This window comes from Rhopilema esculentum, chromosome 18 (genome assembly GCF_057945365.1).
Source record: "Rhopilema esculentum isolate cy_ngs chromosome 18, ASM5794536v1, whole genome shotgun sequence".
NCBI classification, from domain to species: Eukaryota; Metazoa; Cnidaria; class Scyphozoa; order Rhizostomeae; family Rhizostomatidae; genus Rhopilema; species Rhopilema esculentum.
Genome location: NC_142832.1, coordinates 8266634 through 8294174, shown reverse-complemented (window position 1 = coordinate 8294174; position 27541 = coordinate 8266634). Strand labels below are relative to the sequence as shown.

The 27541-nt window shown below is 38.5% G+C and overlaps 2 protein-coding genes across 4 annotated transcripts in view; both read right to left on the bottom strand.

The window, feature by feature from the left end:
* The window catches only part of LOC135683520 (uncharacterized), a 44240-nt gene that overhangs the window by 5586 nt on the left and 11113 nt on the right, over positions 1-27541 (bottom strand). For 2 of the 3 annotated variants that reach the window (XM_089113809.1, XM_089113812.1), the window contains exon 1: positions 9280-9415. Coding sequence is in view for 1 of the 3 variants with exons in the window: in XM_089113811.1 (XP_088969937.1) it covers positions 9280-9408 (129 nt within the window). In the remaining 2 variants the exon portion in view is untranslated. Of the gene's footprint in view, positions 1-9279; positions 10010-10715; positions 10937-27541 lie in introns of those variants that run through there. The other variant, XM_089113811.1, reaches the window with a different exon arrangement.
* On the bottom strand, positions 23744-24946 carry LOC148958113 (uncharacterized). The gene has a single exon (XM_089113792.1). The coding sequence runs from the start codon at positions 24944-24946 to the stop codon at positions 23744-23746; it is 1203 nt and encodes a 400-aa protein (XP_088969918.1).

Genomic DNA, 27541 nt, shown 5'->3' with positions numbered 1-27541 from the left:
TAAAAATTACTACATACTTATTACCACGCTGCGATGTTGGAAATGGGCCTAAAACATCTACAGCCACGCGATCAAACGGCCCTTCTACAGGGATGGGCTGTAGAGGTGCCTTAGCTAAATTTCGCGGCGTTTTCTTAGTTGCACAGTCTACACAAGAAGCACACCATTTCTCAATTTCTGTGTACATACCTGTCCAGAAAAAGCGTTGTTTAATTTTTAGGTATGTCTTAAGGAATGATAGATGACCAGAAGTTATTTCCTCGTGTAAAGATAACATGACCTCATCTTTAAGAGATCTGGGAATTACTAGCTGCTTGGAAACGTTGGTTCTTGACCGTGCTCGACCTCGGTCTAAATGATACAATACACCTTCCTCAAATAAGTAATCTTCGACCGTAGCCATAAGGCGGCGAGCTGAGATGGAACCCTCGGGGATATCCTCCTTTTCGAAATAATTGATAAGGTCTGTCAAAGCAGGGTCTTGGTGTTGGAGCTCTTTGATGCGTTCTAACTGCAAACCTGGCGTATCAATAGCACAAATCAAAGCAGGTAATTCCTCCCTTGGGGGTTCCCTATCCGAAGTAGCTTCTGGCATTCTAGACAAAGCATCGACATTCCCGTGTGACTTGCCTGGCCTATGCTTGATGGTATATGCATAACTTTGAAGTGTCAAAGACCACCGAGAAAGTCTAGAATGGGGGTCCCTGGCATTATCCAACCATCTTAAGGGGTTATGATCCGTTACTACGTCGAATTCCCTACCATACAAATATGGGCGGAAGTACTTGATACCCCAAACTAATGCAAGACATTCCCTTTCAATGGTTGCGTACTTACGCTCGTGAGGCTTTAAACTACGACTTGCAAAAGCTATGGTCTTTTCGATACCATCTATGTTCTGTGCAAGAATTGCACCCAAACCCGTATTGCTAGCGTCTGTATAAAGGCAAAATCTCTCTTTAAAGTTAGGGTATGAAAGGATGGGTGATTTAAGTAAAGAGTCCCTTAGACGTTCAAAAGCAACCTGACATACGTCGGTCCATTGAAAATTAACTCCTTTCTTAAGTAAATTATTCAAAGGGCTAGCAATCGAAGCAAAGTCTTTGATAAATCGCCTGTAATATGATATTAACGCAACAAAACTACGTACTTCATTACAGTTACGGGGCACTGGGTATGTCTTAACGACATCCACCTTATTTGGGTTGGGTTTTATTCCATCCCTACCTACAACATGGCCTAAGTATAAGACCTCCGGTTTGCAAAAGTGACATTTCTTAGGCTTAAGCTTGAGACCCTCTTTTCTAAAGCGATCGAAGACAGAACGTAGATTCGCTAGATGTTTTTCGAATGATTTAGAATAAACGATTACGTCATCTAAATAGACCATACAGATTTGCCATTGTAAGCCACTTAATACCAATTGCATCATCTTTTGAAACGTATAACTAGCATTGACTAATCCCATGGGCATAACGCGAAACTCAAAGTTGCCCCTTCTAGTGCAAAAGGCGGTTTTTTCCATATCTTCTGATTTCATAGGAATTTGCCAATATCCTGAAGCGAGGTCAAGTGTTGTAAAATAACATGAAGCACCTAGGGAGTCTAAGACTTCATCTACCCTTGGCATAGGAAAAATTTGTTTCTTAGTGATGTTGTTTAGCCTTCGAAAATCGACACAAAACCTGGGCGAACCGTCTTTCTTAGTTACAATAACGAGGGGTTGAGACCAAGGACTATTAGATTCCTTAATAATTCCCTTTTCTAGCATGTTGTCTATATGTTCATCAATCATACCTAACTGGCTATGAGGAATTCTATACGGACGTTGATAAAGAGGGGGGTGTGCACCAGTGTCGATGTTGTGTGTAAAACGCTGGGCAAGACCTGCCTCTGTATCAGATTTAACAAACACATCCCTATACTCGGTCAACAAATGCAAAAGTTGTTGCTTTTCATGGCTGGAAATCGAACAGTTATCTAAATCTATTTCATTTATCCACACATCTGAAAAGGAATTGTTAGTATGGGCGTCACCATTTTGAGACTTAATACGTGTCTCGTCTAGAATTTCTGCCATCCCAACGCATGTTCCTGAAAAAATCTTGACTGGAAAGTCATTAGCATTAAAAATCTTTACCGGAATCTCATTATTCAATACACAAGCAACAGATCTAGCAGGATACAATAAACAATCATTGCTTGCTATTTCGTACCTAGGCTCGACTAGAACAGTACCCTGCAACCCAGAAATATGTCCCGTGAGGAGCGCTTCGCTGCGAGCTGGAATTTCTAAGGATTCTGTAACGCATACCTGTACTTGGCTAGGACGCTTAACTACACTTATAGGAATCTTATCTTGCCCTATAGTAGCTTGTAGCGTAGACAGATCTACCTTGGCGCCAGATTTGACTAAGAAATCGGTCCCTATCAAGAATGAATAGTTGAAATTACGTGCAACATAACAGTCTACATACCAGTTACTATGGCCAAAATCAACTTCTAACGTAGTTGTACCGATAATATCCAACTTCTCACCGGTAGCAGTTTTAGCTAATATAGAATTAGTGTAAAGTTCTAACGGTGACTTAGCATGTTTATTGATCAAAGTAAAAAGCTCTAAACTAATAATTGATACACCTGAGCCAGAATCAATAATTATTTCGGTTTCAAAATTTTCGACACGTCCAATAAATGTTACACATTGTAACGGTTCATTAAACAAACGACTATCCGAAGAAGATTGGGGATTTAAAAATTTACTATTAGCTGCATCATACCCCAAGGATGACGAATCGTGAGCAGCGTTACTCAGTTTTTTGAATTTTGTCCATTTCTTTTGGTGTTGCATACGGCCTCCACATGTCCTACTCTCTTACAATAATTACAGATCGGCCTTCCGTAACTGGACCTCAAATTTCTTTCCTCGTACCTTCTATCATATCTGCCTCTACCCCCAAACCGACGATCTTGGCGTTTGGAAACGGAGGACTCTGCAAGAGTCATGGCGAGTTTTTCGACCACACTTTCTAAACGGTCTATTCTTGCATTTAAATTTTGTTCCCCAGTTACGGCGGCAACAGGGCTTGTGGCAACAGCGTTGCTTGGGTACGAAAATTTTGGCTTTACCCAGGGGGCGGATCCGTTTGTAATTTGCTCGTGGATTTCTTCCCTCTTAGCCAAATCCAGTGCTTGCGTGAATGTTTTAGGGTCCGAAATTAGTACCATACGCTTTAAATCAGACCTAAGACCATTAACAAAATGTTCACGCATCAAAGTGTCTTGGTGTTCTATGGGCATTTCAGCATATGCCCGGCGGACAAGCAGTTGTATGGCCCGACCAAAATCATCAGCGGATTCTAGCTCGTTTTGCTTCCGTGAATATAAATCTGCATAATAAAATCTACGAGCTTCCTTAGGCATAAAATGTTTCATTAATGCAGATTTTAGTGTTTCGAGGTCACTTTTATCCCCGTCATGCAGCTCATCATAATATTCGGCCGCTCTGTCCCGTAGAAATGCTGGCAAGATATCGCATTGCCTTTTTTCTGACCAGTTATTGGCTTTGGCGACCCTTTCAAAATTTCGTAGCCACTTTTCAACATCTTCTCCCGGTTCCCCGAAAAATTTGTTTGGGTGGACAACGGTTTTTGGTTGGTCTTCTTTTAATTGTGGGGATGAAGCGATGATTTCAAGTTCATGTTCCCTCACTTTGGCGGCTCTCTTTTTACTCATTTTTGCCAAATGATAACCAGAAATGGATAGAATCGAGTTCTTTATACAAGTTATATTGAAAAGAAAAAAAACAGCTTCAAAATGTATGTACAGTGATCACTTACGTCCCTTTTAAATGGCAGTGTAATCTTTCAGCTCTCGTTCGGTTTCGGGCGGCGAGTTTGAAACTTCTCAGATTTCAAATCCCACGATAACTGTCACCAGTGTAAATTGGTTTCTAAATACGGCAGGTTCCGAGCTAAATGTTCGACAAAACTTCAGAATGACACAACAAATAAACACAGATATAGTTTTCTCAAACGTATATCGTTGTGCGACTTGTAACACTAAGCCTTTCACAAGAGCGAAGTGTACGTGCTCACAATGCTCTAACTCTTAACTAACTCAGGATTCGTAGAGAACGATTTATATATGTTAAACTAGTTCCTTGTACAAATAGAATATGTAAATGTGCTAATCTTAGGTGTCTACATAAGAGGAAAAACAAGCTAAAAAACAATAGGAAAGTGTCTAGATACGTATGTATAAGCTGAGTCAATCCGTAGTGTAATTCTTAAAATAATACTATAATAGAGGGTGGGTTTCCTTAGTGAAAGTGTTCCTACTAGTATACGCAATGCAACAAAGAGTGCGATGCAAGTTGACGTAAAAGAGTATGCACAAACAAGTATGACTAACGCTGGGAGAGTGGATGAATGGGGCGAAGGAAATGCGCAAACGAGGCAGGTAAGAGCGAGGCTTAGCGCTTGGAGTAGCGGTATTACAACTTAGGCCCTTGCTTATTGTGTCCACACGTTCACCGATGTTTTTGACTAACCTTTGGAAAATGAGCAAGAGAGTTTTAGTGACCATTTCTATATGCTCACTAGCATCCGACTTATTTCCTTACAGTAGATGTAAAATCACAATACACAAACATTTCTCAAGATGAGGATATCAAAGCATCCCTCAATGCCATTAAAAATCATTATGCGGAAACAACTCAGCGGCATATAAAATGGTGATATTTATTTTCAAACATAATTTTATAACCTTTACACTCACTCTTTTATAAGAACACAAGCCCTTAGATTGGTCAAAAGTGATAAAAAATTAAGAACATTTTAGCATGATCTACTGTAAAATGTAACTTTGAACACTGTTTCATCTAAAAAAGGAGAAGAGTTTTGCCATCTAGGGACCATTTTCTGTGAACTTTCAAACGCTGCCAGCCAATATAGGATGTCTTACTCATTTTGTTGGCAATTGAGGCTTGAAAACTTCTCTAAAGCGCAATAGCTAGCAATTATACTGCTCTCACCCTAATAATTTAAGAACAAATTATTCTAGCCTCAGATTTTTGAAAAAAATTAAGATGGACCAACCTGAACTTCAATTTACTGGTTTTTATAAAAAAAAGAGTGTTATGGAATGATAAATTTCATTGACCTCTCTAAAGGCACCGCAGTGGGGAGACCCTTTGCCAACAAATTCATGACAACAATAACACAACATCTCTTGAGCAATGCCCCGATGGGACGTAGTCCAATATTTTGGAAAATATTTATCGATGGATGACATAATTTTCACCTGGCAACACAAGCTTGAACGTCTACAGGAGTTTGTAGTCTTCGCACGTACGTGACATAGCAAAATAGAAGATGCACAATCAACAAACTTATAGCTGTTCATATGCGCAATTGTAGGTATTTCCTAACCATGATGATAAGAAAAAGAAAGAATAAGAAAGAATATATCATCCCCAAAAAATAAAATAGATATTAAGAAAAGTGTAGAGTCGGCTCTGCTTATAGTCACTTTGCTTAGAAGTCACACTACTGAGCCAGATCCAATTGAGACCCAAATATGCAAAACTATTCAATAAAATTTAGACCCTAATGGCCCCGTTTACAGTGTCACATTCGGTTTACAGTCACAACTTTTCAAGCAACATTTGGTATGACTATAACAGGAGCCAGATCATACTACGAAACAAAAAGACGATAAAAGGGAGATATTTCCCAATGGAAACAACAGCGAATATTTTCAAGACTCAAGAGAAGAGATGGAAACAAATCTAGGAATCAAAGAGAGCTTTCAAAACATAAAAAAACAACTCGCGGTAATCTTTGAAAGACTTGACAAAAGAGTCGAAGAAAATGGTAACAGGGACGATATGCAAGGTAGGCCTGATAAATTATGTGATATGCTAGCAAAAATTAACTTACAAGAAAAAGAAAAAAGAGAACCAAAAGACGAAAACTTTGCTTTAAGACTTGAAATCATAGATCTAAAGGAATTCATTGAGGAAGAAAATATCAATAACCGACTGAGAAAAGATGGAGAAAGCTTTGGAGAACAAATGTTGACCTTTAGAAATTTCCTAAACATACAATAAAGTCGCGTCAATGTAATGAGATGTTCGTTAAAACTAAGAACAATTTCGAAATTTTGGACAAAAGTTTAGAGAAATTTGCAATGACAAATCAATTTTCAAACCAGTCATTGGAATACGTTGAGAGAAAAAGGGCGCAAACCCAGAGTGCAAAGTCCATGACAACAAAGAAAATCTTTCCCAACATTGTCTCCGGATACCTGACTTTTGCTGAAGTCACCGCAGCAGAAAAGTACACAATCTCACCAAACAAAGATATGATCGTAAGAAAATTGCAAGAAAAGCCACCAGTGCAAGAGCCCATCAACAATCAAAAGAGGCCGGTGGTAACTGTTTTAGAATGTTTTATGTTTTAGTAGTGGATGTTTTAGAAGATTCAAGAAATTAATCAAAATGCACATAAATACAATTTTTTTTGAAAAGGTTTCCTGGAGCTACTGTCAACGATATGCAATCATACATTATTCCAACGCTGAATAGGAAACCAGATGTCCTTGTTATTCACTGCGGAGCAAATGATTTGTGGAAGGCGGATCCCAATAAAGTTTAACAAAACTTGCGATTCATGCAAAGAAGACCGTCCGAAATGTGGCTGTTTCATGTATACTTGCTACAGAAGACTCCGATCTTTTGGAAGAAAAAAGACTACAAGTTGAAACGATGCTAAAAAAATCACTTGCAGATAAGGAGATTGACTTCATTGAAAACAAAGTTTTTGATTTCGATTGGAAATATCTTCTTCACGATGGAATCCACTTAAATGACAACGGTACAAACGTTTTAGGTAATGATTCAGTGAACTTTATTAATACTATCTGACTGTTCTTTGATCTTTTACAACATGATGAAAATAGGATATCAGGTATTAATCCTTCTAAGAAAAAAACGAAAAGTCAACTGACTACACATAAAGATCATATTTCAAGTATACCACTAAGGCCTAACACATTAAGATGCTCATCAGATCTAAGTATTACACCTGACTGCTTGGAAAAGTTGCACCATAAAATAAAGTCAAAAACACTTGAGTCCTAGACTGTAATCCAGTTTAAGTTATAGGTCAAGTATTGAACGCTTTTTTTCCTCGATTTCAAACGCTTCCGAAGCAGGCGGTGAATGTTCCCTTTCTGCATCTTCAATCGAATTCACGCAATCAGATGGTTCGAATGAATTTAGGGAGATTTTTAATCTAAGAACGAAAAATCCAAATAATTCTTTGATTGGTTACTTAAATATAAATAGCCTTCGAAACAAAATGATTGACCTATATTTAGTTATTGAAGAATGCTTGCCTGATATTTTTGTAATAGAGGAAACAAAACTAAATTCAGATTTAAAAACTGAAATCTTTCTAATAAATAATTACCAAAAACCAATCCGGCGTGGTAGGAATGAATTTGGTGGGAGTTTGATGCAATTTGTTAGAAAGGAGTTGTTTGCAATAGAGTTCCAGTTTTTGAGAGCCTAACTAACGAGATAATTTGTTCAGATCTGTTGGTTTGCAAAAACGAAGTGGATAATTTTTAGCATTTACCGACCCCCAGAACCTTCAAACCTGGAACTATTTTTCAGAGAGCTGTTTTTTTCATCAAACTCAGCTTTGGACAAATATAAAAATGTTATCACTATGGGCGATATAAATATCAATACTCGTGATACTCAACATCCTGGGTACACTAGACTAATTTCCTTCTGTGATGGGCTTGGACGGTCTAATTGAATATTCAGATAGACAACAAATTCAAATTTGACACACACATCGCAGAAAATGCAAAAAAAACTTGCGGTGTTTTAGCGTCCATTAAAAGAACCATGAAATTCGCCAAGAGAGAGACCTTCAATGCTCTTTACAAAAGCCATTTAATACAACCCTCTGTTTCCTTCCAGTTAAAAAACTCTTGATCCAGTTGTATATGTATCCTTTAATACCATACGACTTGATTTTGGTAAGAAATATTCATTTCTCGAGAAAGAATATCTGCGGGATTCAATTAAGTGGGATAATAATGCCACTGCGCTCGGTTTTAGGCAAAGGCTTCTAAAACCTTTCCTTCACTTGCCATCCATCAAAGTGTAATTTTAGAATCGGACCAGCGATGAAAAGTCTAAATTTTAGTGACTGGTTGCAGCGCTTCTTTTACTCTTTCATCAAACAAGCAAGAATTAATGCAGCTATCAGTTCTAAAGGAGGGTTTGTCTCCTATTGGCGCGATACGTGTTTTAGCCCATCATAATTATGACGTTATTTCACCTGATCATAGATGGCAGACAACATAAACACAAGCACCGTAACCTCTTTGTTGATGCGTTACAAAAACCGTTCAAATCACTGAAATTGATATCTGATATTGAAATGTCCTTTCTTAGGTAATATCTGTTAACAGTTAGGCGCCCTGTTTCTTTCATGTCGTTTGTAATAGCCTTATAGTCCTTCAAGATAGAGACATCATTCAGCGAGTCCCAATTATTATTTTCTTTGCACAGCGCTTGAAAAAGCAATTTCAAAGGATAAAATTGCTAGACTAATAAGTCTGAGTGGGTCAAATATTGTAGCCTTTGTGGCAAGAATATTATCCGTGTTTCGTAATATATTCCTTCGCAGTGGAACACAATAAACTATTGAACTCGTATATTAACGTGTCCGATTTCGAATTCCAAATCATACCCAAAACTTTAATCTCTTCGGTTTTACCGAATCACATTGCCTCGTAGAATTTTCCTATTCTGTTTCGACAAGGTCTTTATTTCTAGCCTCATTTTCGATTTTGTCAATTTTGTTCAAAACTTGTTCTAAGTTTGAGTTCCATTTTTGCATGGTAAAACCCTCTTGTCGAAAACGCTCCTTTAATTTTTGGTACAACGCTATCGCATTTTCTTTGTTTTATGTACCCACTACAAAATCGTCATAATAGAGAGAGTTTTTCACAGTGTCGATAAACAGTTTATCGTCCTCGTACTTTGCAATATGGTGTCTTACGACAGCATTTGAACAGAATGGTGAGCTTAAAGCTCCGAGACAACGCGAGCAAACCTATAAATAACAACGTTTTAGCTTTAATACCTATTGATTCATTATTCCAGAAATTCTTCATTTTTTTCTCAATCTCAGAGTCATTTTTGTCAACGATTAATGTATCAACTCTCATAACATAAGAATCATTGTCACTTACCAGACCAGATGGACCAGACAACACCCATCCTAGTTTCGTTTGAAGCGTGACCGGTTCATCTGCCTCTCTGTATACAACTTCACCGCTTACAAATCTCCAAAATTCATCCCAGCCTACCAACACTTGCATGGGTTTATCCGGGTTTTCTGCGTCATTGTGATCGATATCGGCCAAATCTAGACCTCCTAATTATGGGTACCTCTGTACGACTTCTGGAATTCGCTGGATGCTTATGGCAGTGCAGAAAAACGATACAACATAGGCTGAAATCACCATTTCCGTTCCATCCTTGCACTTCACGCTGATCTTGACAATTTCGCACTCCCTAACCTTCGGTGTGGAATCTCCAAAAGTTTTTATTTAAAGTCTATCCTTTCCAATAACGGGTAACTGTAACAAACGCTTTAATTCTTTAGTTATGTAGCTCTTCTGGCTCCCCAAGTCAAATACGAACCGAACACTTTTTTCCGCTTCGTCGCTTCGCAATCCAGGCACCTTAACCTTTGCATTCGCCGTCTGCAACAATATAGTGTTCCTTGTGCTTACGTTCATGTTTGTGGTCACCCATCTAACATGTTCTAATATGGATAATTCAAGTTTTCCAAATATTAGAACTTTTTTCATCCACGGCACAATATGGCTGAATCTGGTCGTGCAGTTCGTTATGAAAAGATTTCGGATCTTCAGCGTAGTATTTTGCTGAAGTTTTATCGGCAAGGTATGACGAATACTGCGAAGGGAATGGATGGATTGATCGAGGAAGCTGCTAAGGAAACTGAGCTTGAAGTTGACAAAGTTAAAGTGAGTAAATGTTTAGCACATCACACATTGAAGGGTCTAAACGTGTTTGAAAATTCTCAACTCTAACATAAAAAGGGATTAATTCTATGGTTTTCAGACTTCAGTAAATGTTACCAATATTTGAAGAAAGGGAGCACTGTAATGCATTATCAAATAAAGTCAAACAAATAAATTCAGAAAATATTTTGACCTGTGCTTTGACCTATGACCTGAGAAAGTTTTATGACCAGTCTGAAAAATGGACGACGGCCTATGAGGGGTCATCGACGCGAGCGATTTTTGTCGCCGTCGAAGGGGAAGGGGGAACAAGCTCCTTGCCATGCCCATTTCTCATTAGGGATGTTTAGATTCAAGAAAGTCTTTTAAGCAGACGGCACATGTTTTCTGAAAAAATTAGATAAGGTTCACCAAACAAAATTGCGGCGGGTATTCATCGAAACTTAATTCTTTGATAGTCAAATAATAGCTGTAAAATATTCCTCATTTAGAAAAATCCTAAAGCCCATTGTCAATTAGAATCAGCAAGATTAGTTGATTCATCACTTTTCTGAAAGATTAGTTGATTTGTTATTTTTCATTCCCAAAACAACCATTTCATAGGAAAAATAATAAAGTGAGTAAGTATAAGGTAATACCTTTATAGGTAACAACTTGGAAGAAAGTAATGCCATGGTGTCACAAAACTTGAAAAGTGAAACTTGACTTTCCAATAGAAAAATGGATGCCATTTTCATAAACTGTAGATTGAAGGCAATGGGCTTTTTGCTACTGGCAGGCCACAATCCCAGTTTGAGTAGCTGTGCAGCTTCTGTTCCACACCCACAATAACGGGTTTTCTTAGAATGCTGTCTTCCTGCTAAAGAAAGGAAAGACCTGCCAAGTTGAATAAACACTCAACTAAAGATGGAAAATATTTTGGACTTGTTATCCAACCAAAAATAAGAAAACCAAAACAAGCAAAATGATATTGTCTTATATGTGCTTTAAAATTTATCTAAAGGTATCCTTAGAATTAAACCCTGGTACTCAAAAAGTACAAAAAGTCCTACTTTTGATAATATGAATTGTTGCTTTACCAGGCTTTACCGGCAACAAAAGTCTATTGTGCACAAAACTCCAAAGCACAACTTGACATTACAGCCTTGGAATTATCTCAACTTCAACAACCTTTATAAATCAGTTCCAAAGTTTTATTTATAGATAGAATTTATTAATACCATTTCATATCAGGTTTTTTGTCATCTCATTTTTCTTAGAGCCAGGCCTGCTTTACAATACTTTTGATACCTTAGTGTACTGATCAATGATCAAATGACATTGGTTTGCAACTGAACTGATGCTGGTAGTAATTGTAATTTTGATGTAGCAAATTCAGGAGTGTCTTGAAAAAATAGCAACCTTTGTGTGAGTGCACAGCAAAGCCCAAAAAATTCTGACTTTCCCATGAAATGCAAAAACCTTTGTAGGTCTGAACTAGCTATTAGTTTAGCTTCCCATTTATTATAGAAAGATAGAAAGATCTTATCTTCTCTCTAATCAAGAACAGTGAGTGGCAAGAAATTTTTAAAAGTAGGACCAGGTGAGCACAGAGAAATGGATGCTACAAAGGTTCTTATGCAAACAATTGAGGGTTACTCTTAAAAATAACTACCCTTTGAGGATAATCTTTGGAAGTTAAAAATGTTTTTATTTTACCTCTAGATTTAATTAGAACTGCCTTTATTTTATTTAGCTTTAATCTATTAAGATAAAACTTTAATGTTTAAAATGTCTTTTTATGACACCAGGTGTGAGTACAATTAATTTTACCCCCTTCCACAATGTCAGGAAAGTAGCTTATTACATTTCTCGCTCTCCCCTTTCCTGTTGATGTGATACGAGAACGACCCCTTAAAAGAACAACCAACTATCACAGAAGTTCGTAAAACAACCTACTTTTGCGACGTTACGTGAAAAATGGAGGGACCAGATTTCTTTAACGATTGTTACAAAGGCGCCTCCAGTAAATTTTTCCCGCCAGAACATATGCAACTGACGTGACATTCGTCGAATAATTAGTTGTGTTGAAGCCGATATAGTGCAAATATAAAATGTTATTATGGAATTATTTGCGATTATATATGTAAGTATTGTATTTCCAAACTGAATTTTGTTGGGTTCAATTTTAAAGTTTATATTATTGATTTAAAACTCGTAAATGCATCCGATAACACTTCTTCAAGTTTCGTTAAGCTGAACATCAAAGTAGGCTGGGAAATGACTTTTTTATAAAGTGAACCCTTTCTGGCATATTTCCTAAGTAAATATTTTGCAGTGATAGCTAAATAAAATTTTTAGATGGCGTTTTAAGATCATTTTAGATTGAATGATTGTTATAAATAGACAGAGGTATGTTTAAAATATCATGTTAATGTTTTAATGGCCATAACTTTTCTTAAAAACAAGATCGCGAAAAAGCCAACACTGGAAATGTGCCCACAAGCCTCCTCGACACTTTTGCAAAATTAAAGAAAATTTCCCCAAGAATTCTAGCATCAGGACTTTTTTGAAGAAGGGGTGGTCAAAATTCTGAAATTTGTCATTTCTCGCAATTTGATTGGTTCAAATCGATGGGGGTTCCCGCTTTGGCGATTCCTTTCGCAGCCAATCAAGATTTGACGCCTATGCTACCCTGTTAGGCCATAATGGGAGTACCGCCCCTCCTCTAGGTCTGAAGATCACATAATAGGTTATATAATACTTTGCCGCCATAGTGTAAAATACTTCTTAAAAAGAATGGCATTACAAAACTGATGTTTCAACAGTGGCACACCTTGACCTTCAAAACTCGGGGGTGAAGGGCAAGGCAATCAAAATTTGCTGTGAAAGACATTGCTTTAGAGAATATTAATTCAGGCCTGGCCGTTTGTATTTTTATAGGTGAGCTGTGAATTGCTCCCCTCATTTGCTGAGGCGAGCTAAATCAGTAACACATGGAATGTACAATGCCTGCCAAAAGTCTTGGAACACTGACATCAATTTCCAAGGTCAAAACCAATCATCCCCCTCTCCCCCACGGAACAATGTTGGTTTACTATCAAACGGATTAGGATTTTAGGAAGCACTTTCTTTTGCGCTTCTTTTATGATATTTCTCTAAATCATCAACATTGTTTGAGGGGGAAGGGGGCGGAAGTAGCAAATTTTTTTCATGAAAGGAATGAAAGATATCAAATGCAGCGTAAATTGGTGGGTGTTCCAAGTACTTTTGGCAGGCATTGTAGGTGAAATGATACCGAGTTGGTCATATACCCTTGCTAACTGACTTAATATGGCGTTCTTAGTAATTGGGCCATCACCCACATCTTTATTAATGGGAGTTGTAAGAGTCTTCTTTCTTGTCCCATATGCGTCCCAAAATTCTTGTTGGGTTGATCATATCTTCACTTTCTAAGCTTTCAGCATTGGACTCCCATTTATGAATTGGAAACTTTTAATCATCTAGTACAAAGGTAGCTTGTGTCTTGAATGTTTCTAGTTCCTCAAACTCTGCTCCAGTACACATCAGATTGTCAACATAAGTATTTGATCTAAGCTGTTCTAGTGTATTCCCAAACTCTGGCTTCTCAAATTGCTCATAGTGGTGTTGGAGTGTCCCCCCGAGCATGAAAGGACTTGTTTCCCCTTGGTCAGTTAGATAAAACTGTTTGTCCTTTGTATGCTTATACTTCGTTTTCAATTTTCTCAAATCGGGTCTCAGTACAGTTGTTAAATTCTGCATTACTAGTCCTGTAACTTCAAGGTTTTGTCTGGCTTTGTTATCCAATGACTCTATCTCCACATTAAAAATTGGCATAGATTTTCTTCTTTTCCCATTTACAGTGGTTATTTCTTTATTCTCAAACCTTTCTGGTTTTAATTTCAACTCTTTCATTGCTTCTCTAGAAATGAAATCTCTCCCTGCAGGACTGTCTAAAAATGCCCAGAAAATCTTTCCTTGAATTTTGACTAGCAATATTGGTGGAAGGGATTCTTCCTTATTGGGTGTGTAGCCTATAAGTACTGACCCTTTCATATCTTAAAGCTTTTCACAGAAACGACTATGGTGTTTTCTTTTGCAAAAATAACACCCTTGGCTATGATGTTGTCTTCTCTATGCCCCACTTTGGCACAATTGAAACATAATCTTTTGTCCCTGAAAATTGTTCTTCTCTTTTCTAGGGTATCAATTGTAGTACACTTATCACTCCAGTGATCTTTCTCACAATAGACACACTTTATTACTCTTTTTTCTTTTTCTCCTGCACTCCTGCATACCAGTGTCTTTCCTTTCTTTCAACTGGTTTCTATTTCATTAAATTTTATTTCTTTTCAATCATTTTTGCAAATTCTCAATTAGATTTTCCATATCCCAGCTTTCCCAATTCTCATGCATTCTCACAAGATCTGGTTTTACCTGAGGTAAATTGTTTAGTGTTATCATCATAAATCCTTTCAGCATAGCCTTCTCACCAAGTGTCAACAAAGCATCATAACTTTTGGTTAATTTGTGACAAAATTCTTCAATTTTCTCATAGTTAGTTCCCCTAATTGCTGCTAAACTGAGTATTTCATCAACATGTGTATTTATCACTGAATTTGTTTGACCATATTCTTTGATCAATGTTTCTCAGGTAGTCTCAAGGCCGATTTTTCCTGGTTGGAGGTTTCCAATCTTTCCTCTAACTTTTTGATTCACCATTTTAAGCAAATACCCAAACTTAATTTCCTCATTAGCTTGCGGATACAGGATTGTTACAAGATGATTTCTGTGCAATGAAAGGATAAGTCACACTGGCTTTGACAACAACTATTGACTATTGTTTTGCCATTAAAGTTAATGCGTAATATTCACAAGTTAAGTGCAAGGAATACAATTTAAATACTTATTTAGATATTCTTATAATGTTGTTTGGAGAAACTCTATTTGTTAACTTTCAGCGTTAATTCTACTAGTTTTGTTAAATCTCTGCACTCTCACCGTTGTCATTCCTTGTTCCAAATGATACATATTTGACAAAATCATTTCCTTGAAGCATTGTAAGGACTTTACTGTAATCAGCCAGCTTCACTTTGCCCGTATTTCTTGCGTTTGGTTCACTTTGCCCGTTTTATCGATCTGTTGCAGTCCTTGATGGAGCGCAATAACGAAGATTTTGTTCGAATGTATCCTTCCTTTCTCTTTCTCGTATTTCTGTGTTGCTTCGAGAAGGACATCTACGTTAATGCGTGAAGTTTATAATACCATGAGGGTTAAGAAGTCACAAACAACAGCCTATCATCCGCAGGGTGATGGGTTGGTTGAAAAGCAAAATCGCACCCTGCAGAAAATACTTGGTAATTTTGTGTCAGACCATAGTGGTGACTGGGATCAATGGGCAGACCTGTTTGAGGAAAACCATTTACGACCAGCAGAGGACCCCATCCTGTACTTGTGGAGGCTTGAAGATGCCCTCCACCACACTGAACCCTATTTATCCGAAGATGCCTTTCATTTCCTTTTGCGACAACAATTCTTCAAAAGACTCCCAAATGTTGTCCAGCTGAAGCTCTTGGAGTCCCATTCTACCCCAGGACTGGACGAAATGTTGGCGTTTTCGAAACGGTTTCGATCGCTTCAAATTTTCCCCTCTGGCAAAGCTGCATGTGCTACTACCACTACCATCGTGCCTCCGCAGTTTCCTTGCGATGAGCCAGAATACAATTCACGAGATAACCTGCACATGTTGTTGACTCAAGTTGTGGAAAGCCAGAACCAACTGATAGCAGCTATTGGTGAGTCAAGGAGCAGCAGTCAGACAGAAATTCGTTGTTTCCAGTGCTATGAAGTGGGCCACATGAGACGGCACTGTCCACGCCAAAGGTGGCCCTTTCCAGCACGGGCAGTGACAATGCTCACTTTGTCCCGGATGGGAACACAATGAAAGTATATGTGCAAAGGTAACGGGCCTAGGCCCTCCTCATTTCCACACATTATAAAAATGGTAGTAAGGCGTCTCTAAACTTCCAGTGGGTGCCTCGTTAAGGGGCTGGGACGACGAGCACCTGTCTCATTTTGCTGTTGGTTGTGCGTCGGACTTTAGTTTGAGACCCCTAGCCCCCCGCCAATCCCTGCTATTTTGCGAGCTGGAAGGTGTGCAGGTTCCAGTTTTAATTGATACTGGTTCCATGAAATCCCTGCTTAGTTCAAGTGTCTTTCAGCGTATTTCTACACGCTGTGCACACCAAAAGAAAGCCCCTCCTCCACTTCGAAGCATATCCAACAGTTGTGTTTCTATTACCAGACAGCCGCTAAATTCTTCAGATTCCGCAGATCTTTCTTTGTCTTTTCCGGGAAGCCAATTTTTGTATGTGGGAGAGTTCTTGGTATGTGATAATGTGCTTGCCCCTATGCATTGTGTATTTGCTTGGGATCTTTTGACCTTTTATTCTTTGCATTTGACTGTTGTAGCGGATTCCTATTGCCTTGTTGGGCCCCATGGCAGCACACCTCTGACCCCTTTATCTCTTCCTGTCCAACCATCACCCCCAGGTCTCTCTGCCCCAGTCAATTCATCTTTTAAGAAAGATCTACCTGTTTTTGTCCAATCATCAGACTATGGACCAGTCTTTGTGACCCTAAGCAATGTTATATCCATCCCAGGTAGAACAGAAAGTGTTATACAAGATCAGATTTCTAAGAGTTGTAGAGAACCAATAGGTATGGTATGTAGCCTCAGTGAAGACTCTGAATCGTCTGATATTACTGCATACAGAATTAGTCAAGCCTCTGAACGGATGATACCAGTGAGAATTCTCAATCCGACCTGATCTTCTGTTGCAATCCATGCAGGCCAAAAAAGGTTTGCCATTGCCAATAAAGCAGCATCCACGGCGATTGCCTTATGCTCACAGAGGAGAGATTCGTAAACAGGTTATTGAAATGTTAGAGAAAGGGGTTATGCAACCAACCACTGTTATGTTGTTAAAAAGGGCCTAATCATGTGCTCACATATAATACGTTTTACTCCATGGCCTCGTGCTCTACAACTAACTCTTGCTGCCCTTCTCCGGTCGCAGGTATTTCTAATGATTTTTCATCATCCGCACCATTATAAAATTCCAAATCTTTTCTTTCCTGAATTGGCTTGAAAAATGAATTGTTCCTTGTTACGTATTGTCCATTTCTACAAGCTGTGATCATCGTTCCTTTTATTCGTACTATACAAAAAGGCTTCGGATCGAATTTGGATGTTAACTTGTTTCTCTTTCTTTGTCGAATTAGTACCAGATTGCCAATACTCATTTTACGTTCCTTAGCTCCTCTTTTCCGGTCCGCATTTTGCTTCATCGTTGCCTTTGCCTGTGTGTCGTTTTTGCGAATATCTTCGTCCAAGGGCGATAGACTCTTTTCCACTGTGTCTGGCAACTTTATTCGAATTTTGCGATTAAAAAGTAGCTGTGCTGGAGGATATTTTTTTGTTGTGTGTGGAGTGGCACGGTAATTTAGAACGAATCTATAAAGCTCTTTTTTCCAATTTCTCCCCTCCACTTGTGCTGCTTTGATGGCTTTAGTCATTGGTTTGTTAAAGTTCTCAGCTTCGGAATTGGCTTGGGGCCACAACGGTGTTATGGGTTGAAAATGTATGCCATTTTCTTTCATGCAATCCTTGATGTCAGCACTGTTAAATGGTGGGCCATTGTCACTTTTAACAACGTGGGGCAATCCATGTGTTGCGAAAATTCGATCGAGTTTAGCAATTGTCGCAGAGGCTGATGTGGAATGCACAATGTCCACTTCTGGGAATCTAGAGTAAGCATCGATGACCACGAGAATATATTCTCCGGTAGGAAACGGTCCACAGAAATCAATGTGTACGGTATGCCAGGGCTTCGGAGGCAATTCGTTCATATGAAATGGGGCAGGCCTATTTTCCGGACCAATGGCTTGGCATGGTAGACAATTTGCAAGCACACCTTTGACAGATTTATCGATGTTAGGAAACCAAATTTTCTCTCGTAGAGGTTGTTTGGTTTTGACGATCTCTTGATGTCCTTCGTGAGCAATTTCTATGGCTCTATGGCGGAGAGATTTAGGAAGAGCAATTCGTGATCCTCGCAGAATTAGGCTTGCATCATCATTGACAGTTAATTCGCTTCTTATTTTAGCGAATAAGTTTAATTCCCCTTTATCAACGTCAGGTGATTGCATACTTCGAATGTTGTTCCACGAATTATCATGAATAAGGCGTATTAGAGCTTGCAAGGTTAGGTCTGCGAATGTGGCATCTTGAATTTCTTTGTAGTCCATAGACTTCGGAACAGCATGACGAGCTAGAAAATTGACGTATTTGTCGGCTGTTGATGATTGCGATTTACCAGTTGTATCCGTAAAGATGTGTCTTGATAAGAAATCCAAAGGGGTTTTGAGCTCCTTGTTTATAAACAATTTCAAAATCGTAATCCTGAATACGTAAATTCCAGCGTTCAATTCTAGCAGGTGGTCGTGATTACGGGTTAGACAAGATAAGTTCGACTGGCTTGCAATCTGTGAATAGCTTGAATTTTGCACCATATAAGTAAATGTGAAGGCGTTCAATAGCCCATACTATAGCTAATGCCTCTTTTTCAGTTTGCGAGTACCTTCTTTCTACATCTGAGAGCGATCGGCTTACGTAGGCTACGACTTTCCTGTCTTCTTGGCCAGGCAGGGACGAAAACAAGTTGCTAATTTTGGGGGGGCGTGGAAGGATGAAAATTCCAATCTAAGTAAGAAATTTTTTCATTTGATCAGTAAATCTACTATACCTACCAAATTGTATTTGTAAATAGCCCGAACACCATAGTTCTATTTTCTTTATAATTACCAAAACTTTACTCAATAATTAGCCTAAAGCATAAAAGCCTAAATCTCTAAATTTTGATTAACATGAAACAGACATTTAAACTTACAGTAAGATTTATACAATATTTAAGCAAAACCAGTATTAGATATATTTAATGATTAGTAGTATTCTTTCAGATCAATTGATCAATTTTATCTAAAATACATTTTTTCACGATATAGAACCACCAAGAACTTGAGCCTTTAATTTTTGTTCTTGATCGAAGAAAACTACTAACAATTTTCAGTGGGCCAAATGCCTTTTCATTCTTTACAATTGAAATGATGATTTGAAAACAAACTTGTGCATATGCCTGATTCGAAAGATGAAACACTCTTCTTTGATCAAATACTTCTACTGCAGTTTTGCAATGTGTTCTTGCTTTACAGCAGTTTTGTCATAGGAATTTATGATAAGGGTCAAGGGCGTTAACAAATAACAGGGGGAGTTTAGCATAAACTCGTTTTTTATAAGAAGCGTTGAGAATTTTTAGCACTAAAAGATTATTAATCTTTTATTGAATTAACTACTCGTAGTTTCTTAAAAAACTCCCACTCTAATATTTTCTGATCAATACGGGAATTATTATTCCAAACTTTAAAGTCTCAAGTTTCTTATCCGGAAATTCACCTTGCCTGTTTGTAATTTGTTTCAACTCCCGTCAGAAAGAAAGCAAACGAGGCAATTGTGCAATTTGGATCCAGTAGAGTTGGGATTCACAATAGAAAACGATTAGTGGATGGGTCAGCTTCAGCCTGTGAATTTCAATGTTTAGAATTTTTACATTCAAAATAAAAAAACTTCTTAAAATATAAAATTCACATGTTTGGTCCTTAGAAAAAATTCCAAGTCAACCGTTAAGTTTTCCAACTGTAACTGGATTTTCCAAACTTTGGGGGGGCGTTACGCCCCCCACGCCCCCCTATTATTTACGTGCCTGTGGCCAGGTGTAATTTGCGACAAAATAGCCGAAAAGCCTGTAGGCGAAGCATCCGTAAACAACTCAGTTTGTTTTGTCTGGTCAAAATATGCCATCACCTTGTCACTAGTCAGTGCCAACTTGATGCTATCGAGCGACTTTTGTTGCTTAGGGGTCCACCGGAAAACACTGATTTTCTTTGTTAAAGGGCCACTCCAGCCCAAAATTTTTATTTCCGAATACGATGAAATCAGACCTCCTGAAAACGAATCTGTTATTATTTTTTTCATATCTTCAGCCGTTTTGTAGTTATTAGCGTTTGTAAATTGGTCATTGAGTTGAATTGTTTTTCAACCGTGTTATCGGAGATCTTCGGATTGACGTCACAGGCATTTTCGGCCTCTGCATTTTTGCGGCAAGTATCATCGGCTGTCCAAAGGGTCAACGAGAATGTTGCGAAATGGCAAACAGGGCCTAGCAGCGGTATGTTTGTTAGAAGGCCAGACTTTTATCTATATAAAGAGACAAGTATCGTCGGTCAGTCTTGATTTTCAGATCGAATATGGAAGTATTATATCGCACGAATCTGCCTGACAGAGCAGTCAAATTGTCAAAGTAGGCCAGCGAGACAGAGACATGAGGATGTTCAAGGTCTGGATAATGGAACGTTGCTTTTGATGCAGTCTGTTTTGGCAGGCCAGTTTTCTGATTCGCGCTTTTTCATCAGCTCTACATTCAGTGCAATAACCAAAAAAAGCCATCACGCAATTTATTCGGAAAGACCTAAACAAAACCAGTATACCAGATTGATACTATAGATTCAGCAGGATAAAGAGCTTCATATCAACATTATTGAGAAAAAAAACAGGACAATCAAGGACATGGACATGGAAGTATACAAACTTTCAAGACAGGACTAAAGACCTACCATTAGTCATGAGTCAAACAACTTTTTTCAAAAATTATACATTTGTTCTTATATCTATAGACAAAAAAGTGATTTGAGATTATATTAACATTTCATCTTTTTCAATATACTTGTGTAAAAATAATTTTTGTATTGAATCTTCAAGCTATTGCAGTGGCCTTGTCAGGTCCTTTAAGCTGTCAGAATTTTAACCTGCTATATATCAATGAATAATGAATACATGTTTGTATTTAATTACTTAGCTACATTGAATAATATATTATAAATATATATACAGTCAGGCCAGTGAACTAGCTAGCAAATTTGTAATTTAAATTGCACATGAGAAATGTTCTTATAAAAGTATGCTGAAACAATAATCTATTGCAAAATTTATAGAAAATACCTATATGCTGTTACTAGTTTGAAATAATAGCAGTGGATTTGCAAACATTTTATAGATATGACCAAATTATCTATAAAATTTTGATAAGTTCAAAAATAGTCTGCTTTGTAAAAGTTTTAATACAAAAACAGAACAATGTGTCAAGGTCTTTGTGGTAACTCTTGCAAGGAAAAAGGGGTGAGTTATCACTCCCCCAAAGCCAGTAGCCAGATAACAGGATACATGTAATCTCCAACCTTCATCTAGCATTTTTGGCAAGATCCTTTCTATTGATCCATAAAAGTGTTTGTTACATTTTTGTATGCCTAGAAAAACAATGTTGACAGGGATAAATAATAACCTACCAGTGAAATTTACTTTAGAGTCACTTTATCACATAAAATGATCAAAGAAATCATAACCTTGGACACTCAGGGGCATTCAGAGCATAGATATTTAAAAGGATCAAAGAGAAATTTGGGGATGAAAGGGCAACCACTGTTGCTATAGCAAATAACATCTAAGGATATATTTAGGTAACACAAAGATAAATTTAAATGATATAGGCCATGCTTATATGAATCAATGCTAGAATAGCAAAGGTGTATTTAATATAAACAATTCTGCCTTTAAAACATTAGAATGAGGATATGACACATCTGTTTTCAAAACCAAGGGTTTAAATTCCATGTTTTCTCTTTGGGGTAGTAGATCTTTTGCCTTGGATATTGATCTGGCAAAATTTTGAAATTGTGCATCAGTTTTATGATGAAATAGGCAGAACTCCAAAATTGAAGACGAAACATGGTAGAACATGAAAACTAAGGGTTGAGGAGAGAAACCCTCAAAAATTTTACACATCTGTACCTCGGGCAAGGGTGTACTGCACAGATCATTGGCAAGGATGTAGTGCTAGGAGGCTCAGGCCCCCTTGTTGGTACAAAAAGTAGCAAACTTCTACTTTCAGTACTATTTTATGACATTTTGCTTGAGAGCCCCTGTTGTACTTTTCTTCTTAGTACCACACCTGACACCTCTAACCATTTGGTGGACAGTTCATGAGACTGACTGTTAGAAATTTTACATTTAGAAGATAAAATTTTTCTCAAAGCCTGGGAAATTGCATTGCTTAGGGGGTGTGTGTCACACCTTCCCCAAACCCCCTCCAAACCATGGTAAAATGATAACAGGCACCATGGAGCATTGAGAAAAGTGGGGGTCTAACAAAGTGGGGGGGGCTAAAACCATATAAAAAGAGGCTTTACTGGTAGTTTATTACCTAATATTTAGCATTTCTGCAAAAAGTGGGGAGCTAAAGCCCCCCTCCCCAGCCCCCGTCCCTGCTCCGCGGTGCCTGAATTAGGATGGATTGTGACTTACGGGAAAGCTTCCATCTTGTGAATGGGATTCTTCTTCTAATGCGGTAAGACATCAATTATTATTCACCTCCCTGGAAATCCCTGAGATGAGACGACGATAAGAAATGCCTTCGGTCAGAAATCCATTCACATCTGAAAATTCGTGAAGCATTCCATGTTGAAAAGCTTGCTGCGTTGCCAAGATGAGGATTTGCATTCAGGTTGAAGTTTCCATCTTTAATTTATCGAATTACTATTCCATGTTGGCTGGAAGCCTCCGCTGGACATCAATCGCAATGAAGGAAAATAAATAAAACGACAACCGAGATTCCGACATGAATCGCCTCTTCCGAGCCGCTACCGAGTCGTGCGAATTTCAGTGCGAACGTATAACAATAGCGCCGAATGTTGAAACAATGGTCCCTTCATACGTCACAAGGTACTTTTTCCGAAAAAAATTTTGTCGTATTTTTACGGCGATTCTCAACTTTGAGCGTCTATATCTGGAAAACGAGTTAAGCTTTTCAAAAAAAAATTTCACGATGGCTTCTTTTTCTCGACTAACTACCAATTTATGCAAAAATCTCAGAAAAAAATTTTGGGCTGGAGTGGCCCTTTAAATTCCGCAAGGGCTCGCTGATATCACTGAATTGTGAAATAAATTTTGCACAGTAGTTTGCCATCCCTAAGAAACTGCAAATATCCTTGAATGACTGTGGCGGCGGGGCGTTGTGAATTGCATGAACTTTCTGGGGGTCGGCAGAGATTCCTTTGTCAGAAAACACATAGCCAAAAAACGTGATCTCCTTTTTGTTTAACTCGCACTTTGCCTTGTTTAACGTCAACCCCATATCTTGGAATCGTTTGCATACCGCATGTAACGCGCGGTCGTGATCGGCTTGGTTGTTACCATAAATGATAACATCGTCGCTGATATTTACGGCACCCTCAATGTTCCGAATTTGTTCGTAAACGGCGTTCTGAAAAATTTCACTTGCTGACGACGTTCCAAAGTTAAGACGTGTATATCTTCGTAACCCTTTAAGAGTAGCGAAAGTAGTGATGTGACGGCTTTCTTCTGAAAACACCAGTTGGTGGTAACCAGAGCGAAGATCTAACTTGGAAAAAACTGTAGCACCATTTAACGCGTGTATAAGGTCGTCGATGGTAGGGCTAGGGTGGCGTTCCCGTTGAATCGCGCGGTTAGGCATTCTCATGTCCACGCATAAACGAACAGTTCCGTCGTTTTTTGGAATGACGACCGAGGGGGATACCCAGGGGGTGCTTGTTTCTGCCACTTTTTCAATAATGCCTTGGTATTCCAAATCACGCAGAGTTTCCGACACTTTGTCGTTGAACGACAAAGATGGATATTTTTAGCTGCCTTGACCTGATGAAATGTTGATTCATCCAAAATATCGATCGATGCTCCTGTGTCCAAAATCATTTTCACAAGGATTTTATTAATTTTTACACGGACTCGTGGCATCTTTATTTCGCGTTGATCATCGCACGTAAACAAATAACCTTCGTCGCTGCTAGACTCTGGATTAGGCTCTTGTGTATGTTGAGGTGCTTTTCCATGTACATGATGTATTTTTCCTTTTTGATTTGTGAATTTATGACCTCCTTTCTTGTGGTCTTGCATAGGCGGGTCGTTAACGGCACGCGGTTGTTTCGCGCGGCTTTTACAGACTTTAGCAAAATGTCCAACACGCCCACATTTGCGACAACTTTGTGTCTTGGCGGGGCAAGGGGAAGTACGGTGAGGCCATGAAAAACCACAGTTGAAACAGGTTTGCAGCTGAGGCTTACGAACCAGCTGAGCAGTTTCCACTTGCATGAGACTTTCTTCTATATCTTTAGCTTGTGTATCGCTGGCTTCCAGAATACGTGCTTTTGATAACAACACGGCAAGTGTATGCTTCTCTTCCCGCAAAACAAGCCTTCTGAGTTGCTTAGACGAGCAGTTTTGTATAATCGCAGATTCAAGTCCCTTATCTAAATCTGTCAATTCACAATTTGTAGCAAGTTTGCGAAGTCGTGTAGCAAATTGATCAGTAGTTTCTCCAATCTTCTGTTTGGCTTGGCGAAATTGAAAAATTTCAAAGTCGACATTTTTCTGCGGTGTTGGCAACAGCGGGGCAAAGTAAGTGTCAAGTTTCGCCAACGCTGTCTTGCAATCTGCAGCTTCATCTTGCTCAACTGGGAGGGAATCGAAAATTTCTTGAGTGGCGGCACCTGCTTGGTACAATAGTAAGGCACGTTTCTGAGCATCATCAGTTATTTTTACGGCAAGTAAATATGTTTCGAAACGGCGTTTCCATTGCTGCCATCGTTGGCTTATGGACGTCGGGTCGGACACAGGGTCGAACAATGGAAGCGGTAATAAATCCAATCGTGCTGCATTGGCCATCTTAAATTCTGAAACTTAACAGAAATGGTATGTGCTTTCCCTCCACGTTATCTGCTTTTTGTTTTAATCCTCGTCGCCAAATGTTATGTTGTTAAAAAGGGCCTAATCATGTGCTCACATATAATACGTTTTACTCCATGGCCTCGTGCTCTACAACTAACTCTAAGTACCGTTACGTCATAATATGTTAATTTATTCAAAACATTACAACCACTAGCCCTTGGGCGTCTCCTGTTGTCCTCGTTAAAAAAGAAAGGATGGGTCCTATAGATATTGCCTTAACTACCGAAAGCTAAACCTTGTCACCAAGCAAGATGCTCACCCCTTGCCTAGAGGAGATGACCTTCATGACCCTCTAAATAACAATAAGCTCTTTGGTACTCTTTATCTCCGCAGTGGTTACTGACATGTAAGTATGACCTCAGAAGATAGAAAAAACAGCTTTTATTACCCCTGGTGGCCTATTTGAATTGCTTTGTATGTCATATGGATGTTCAACAGCTCCAGCAACATTCGCTAGGGCCGTTAGCATTATATTATCAGGTTTAACCTATGATATATCAGGGCCTCCGACGAAGGGGGGGGGAGCGGTGGGGCAACGGCCCCCTCACTTTTTTGCAAAACAATAAAGCTTTTTTTAAAAATCTTTGTTATGATTGTTATATTTTCTCTTGGCCCCTCCACTTTCCAACTGGCGTCGGAGCCAATGATATATGCCTTTGTAATTTTGATCACGTAATCATTATTTCTGACAAAATTGAAAAACACTGTGAACATTTAACATCTGTTTTGCAACGATTTCGTGAAAATGGGCTGCATGTCAAGACTTCAAATGCTTATTTGGTGCCCAGCAGGTCATTTATTTAGGTCACTGTGTCTCAAGTAAAGAGTTTTATACTGATCCATCTAAAATTAAGGCTGTGCAGGATTTACCCCCACCAACTGACCTGGACAAGCTTAGATCATTCTTAGGACTAGCAGGGTATTATAGGCGTTTCATCCCTCAGTTTGCAACCATGGCAGCTCTTTTGACTGAACTTACACAGAAAGGTATCCTATAAAAGTGGACAGGAGAGCACCAGACTGCTCGAGGGGCAAATAATTCTTACGAGCGTACGAGATTCATGGATTTATAAATCTCTTGCAATTTTTCAGGGATTTATGAGATTTATAGAGATTTATGGGATTCATAGATAGTAATGGAATATATAGGGAATTTCACAAATATATCTAGATTTATCAAGATTTTTGGGATTTATTAAGTTTTATGGAGACTTCGAAACTTTATTTACATTTTTTTAATATCATTTTCATAAAGTCTTTAGTTGGGTCGAAATCTAGGGTCCCGTGACAACTTTTAAAAGAACTTGTTTAACAAGTTGATTTTGGTATTTCAAAGTACGCTCTTCAAAATGAGCCTGGGTACATTTTGATTTTCGATAGGCGTTGGCCGAAAATGACGTCATAAAATATGCACCTGTAAAGTCATTTTTACGGTTAAAACTCGAGACAAGTAAGTCAAATTCATTCAAACTATACACCATTTGACTCCTCGTGAGGAAATCTTTCGAGTGATTTACATGAAATTATATTATTATGATATCAGCAATTTATGCTATGACGTCACTGAAGGTCGATGACGTCACATACAGGAAACTGAAAGGGCAGTTTTCATAATATCGATATCTACCAAGGACAGTTTTCAAAATCTACCATGGTTGTAAACTTTGGCTTTGATCTTAGCATTCAAACAGTATCTTTTGAATTATCTCATGTCACAGTATCGATTCAAAGGAAGAGAGAAAAGAAACCCGGGCTTGGAAGGATCTCAAAGCTATTGCTGAGAAATGGATGGGATTAGATCCATACAGAAGAATTTACACAGAGACAAATTGGGAAAGCGGGCCTGAAGGTAATTGTATTCACAAGACATGCAGGTTAAAGCTTGGAGATTCCAAAAGACTTGAAAGTGCCTTGCCACGAATAAAGCAACAAGACAATTTTCCCGAGAGTACACAGTCAAATGATTTCACGCCGCATTCACAATTTCCAGCAAAAATATCTTCTGTTCATCGACGGTCTCAGACAGGAAATTTGCATGATAAGAACTTGTGCAAATTTTGCATGAGAGGAGAAGATTCGAAGCATCGTGATAGGAAAACCTCAAATTTGCATCTCTTGGGGCAAAAAAGTACATGGATGAAGTTAAAATCTGCAACCATCTTTCTGAAAGATGAGATAGTGCGAGAAAGGCTTCTCCACTTCATTAGGGAGTGTGAAGACCCCTTTGCACGCAAAGTGAGGTATCATAAGAGTTGCTGGAATCAGCACATTAGGTATGGTAGGCAAGAAGAAGGAACACTACATGTTCAGCATGTTAGGAATGAGGAAGTCAACCAATTATTTGTCGAGCATTTAAGGTAATGTGTAATAAAAGATATATAAGAACTTGATAAGAACTTGTGCAAATTTTGCATGAGAGGAGAAGATTCGAAGCATCGTGATAGGAAAACCTTAAATTTGCATCTCTTGGAGCAAAAAAGTACATGGATGAAGTTAAAATCTGCAACCATCTTTCTGAAAGATGAGATAGTG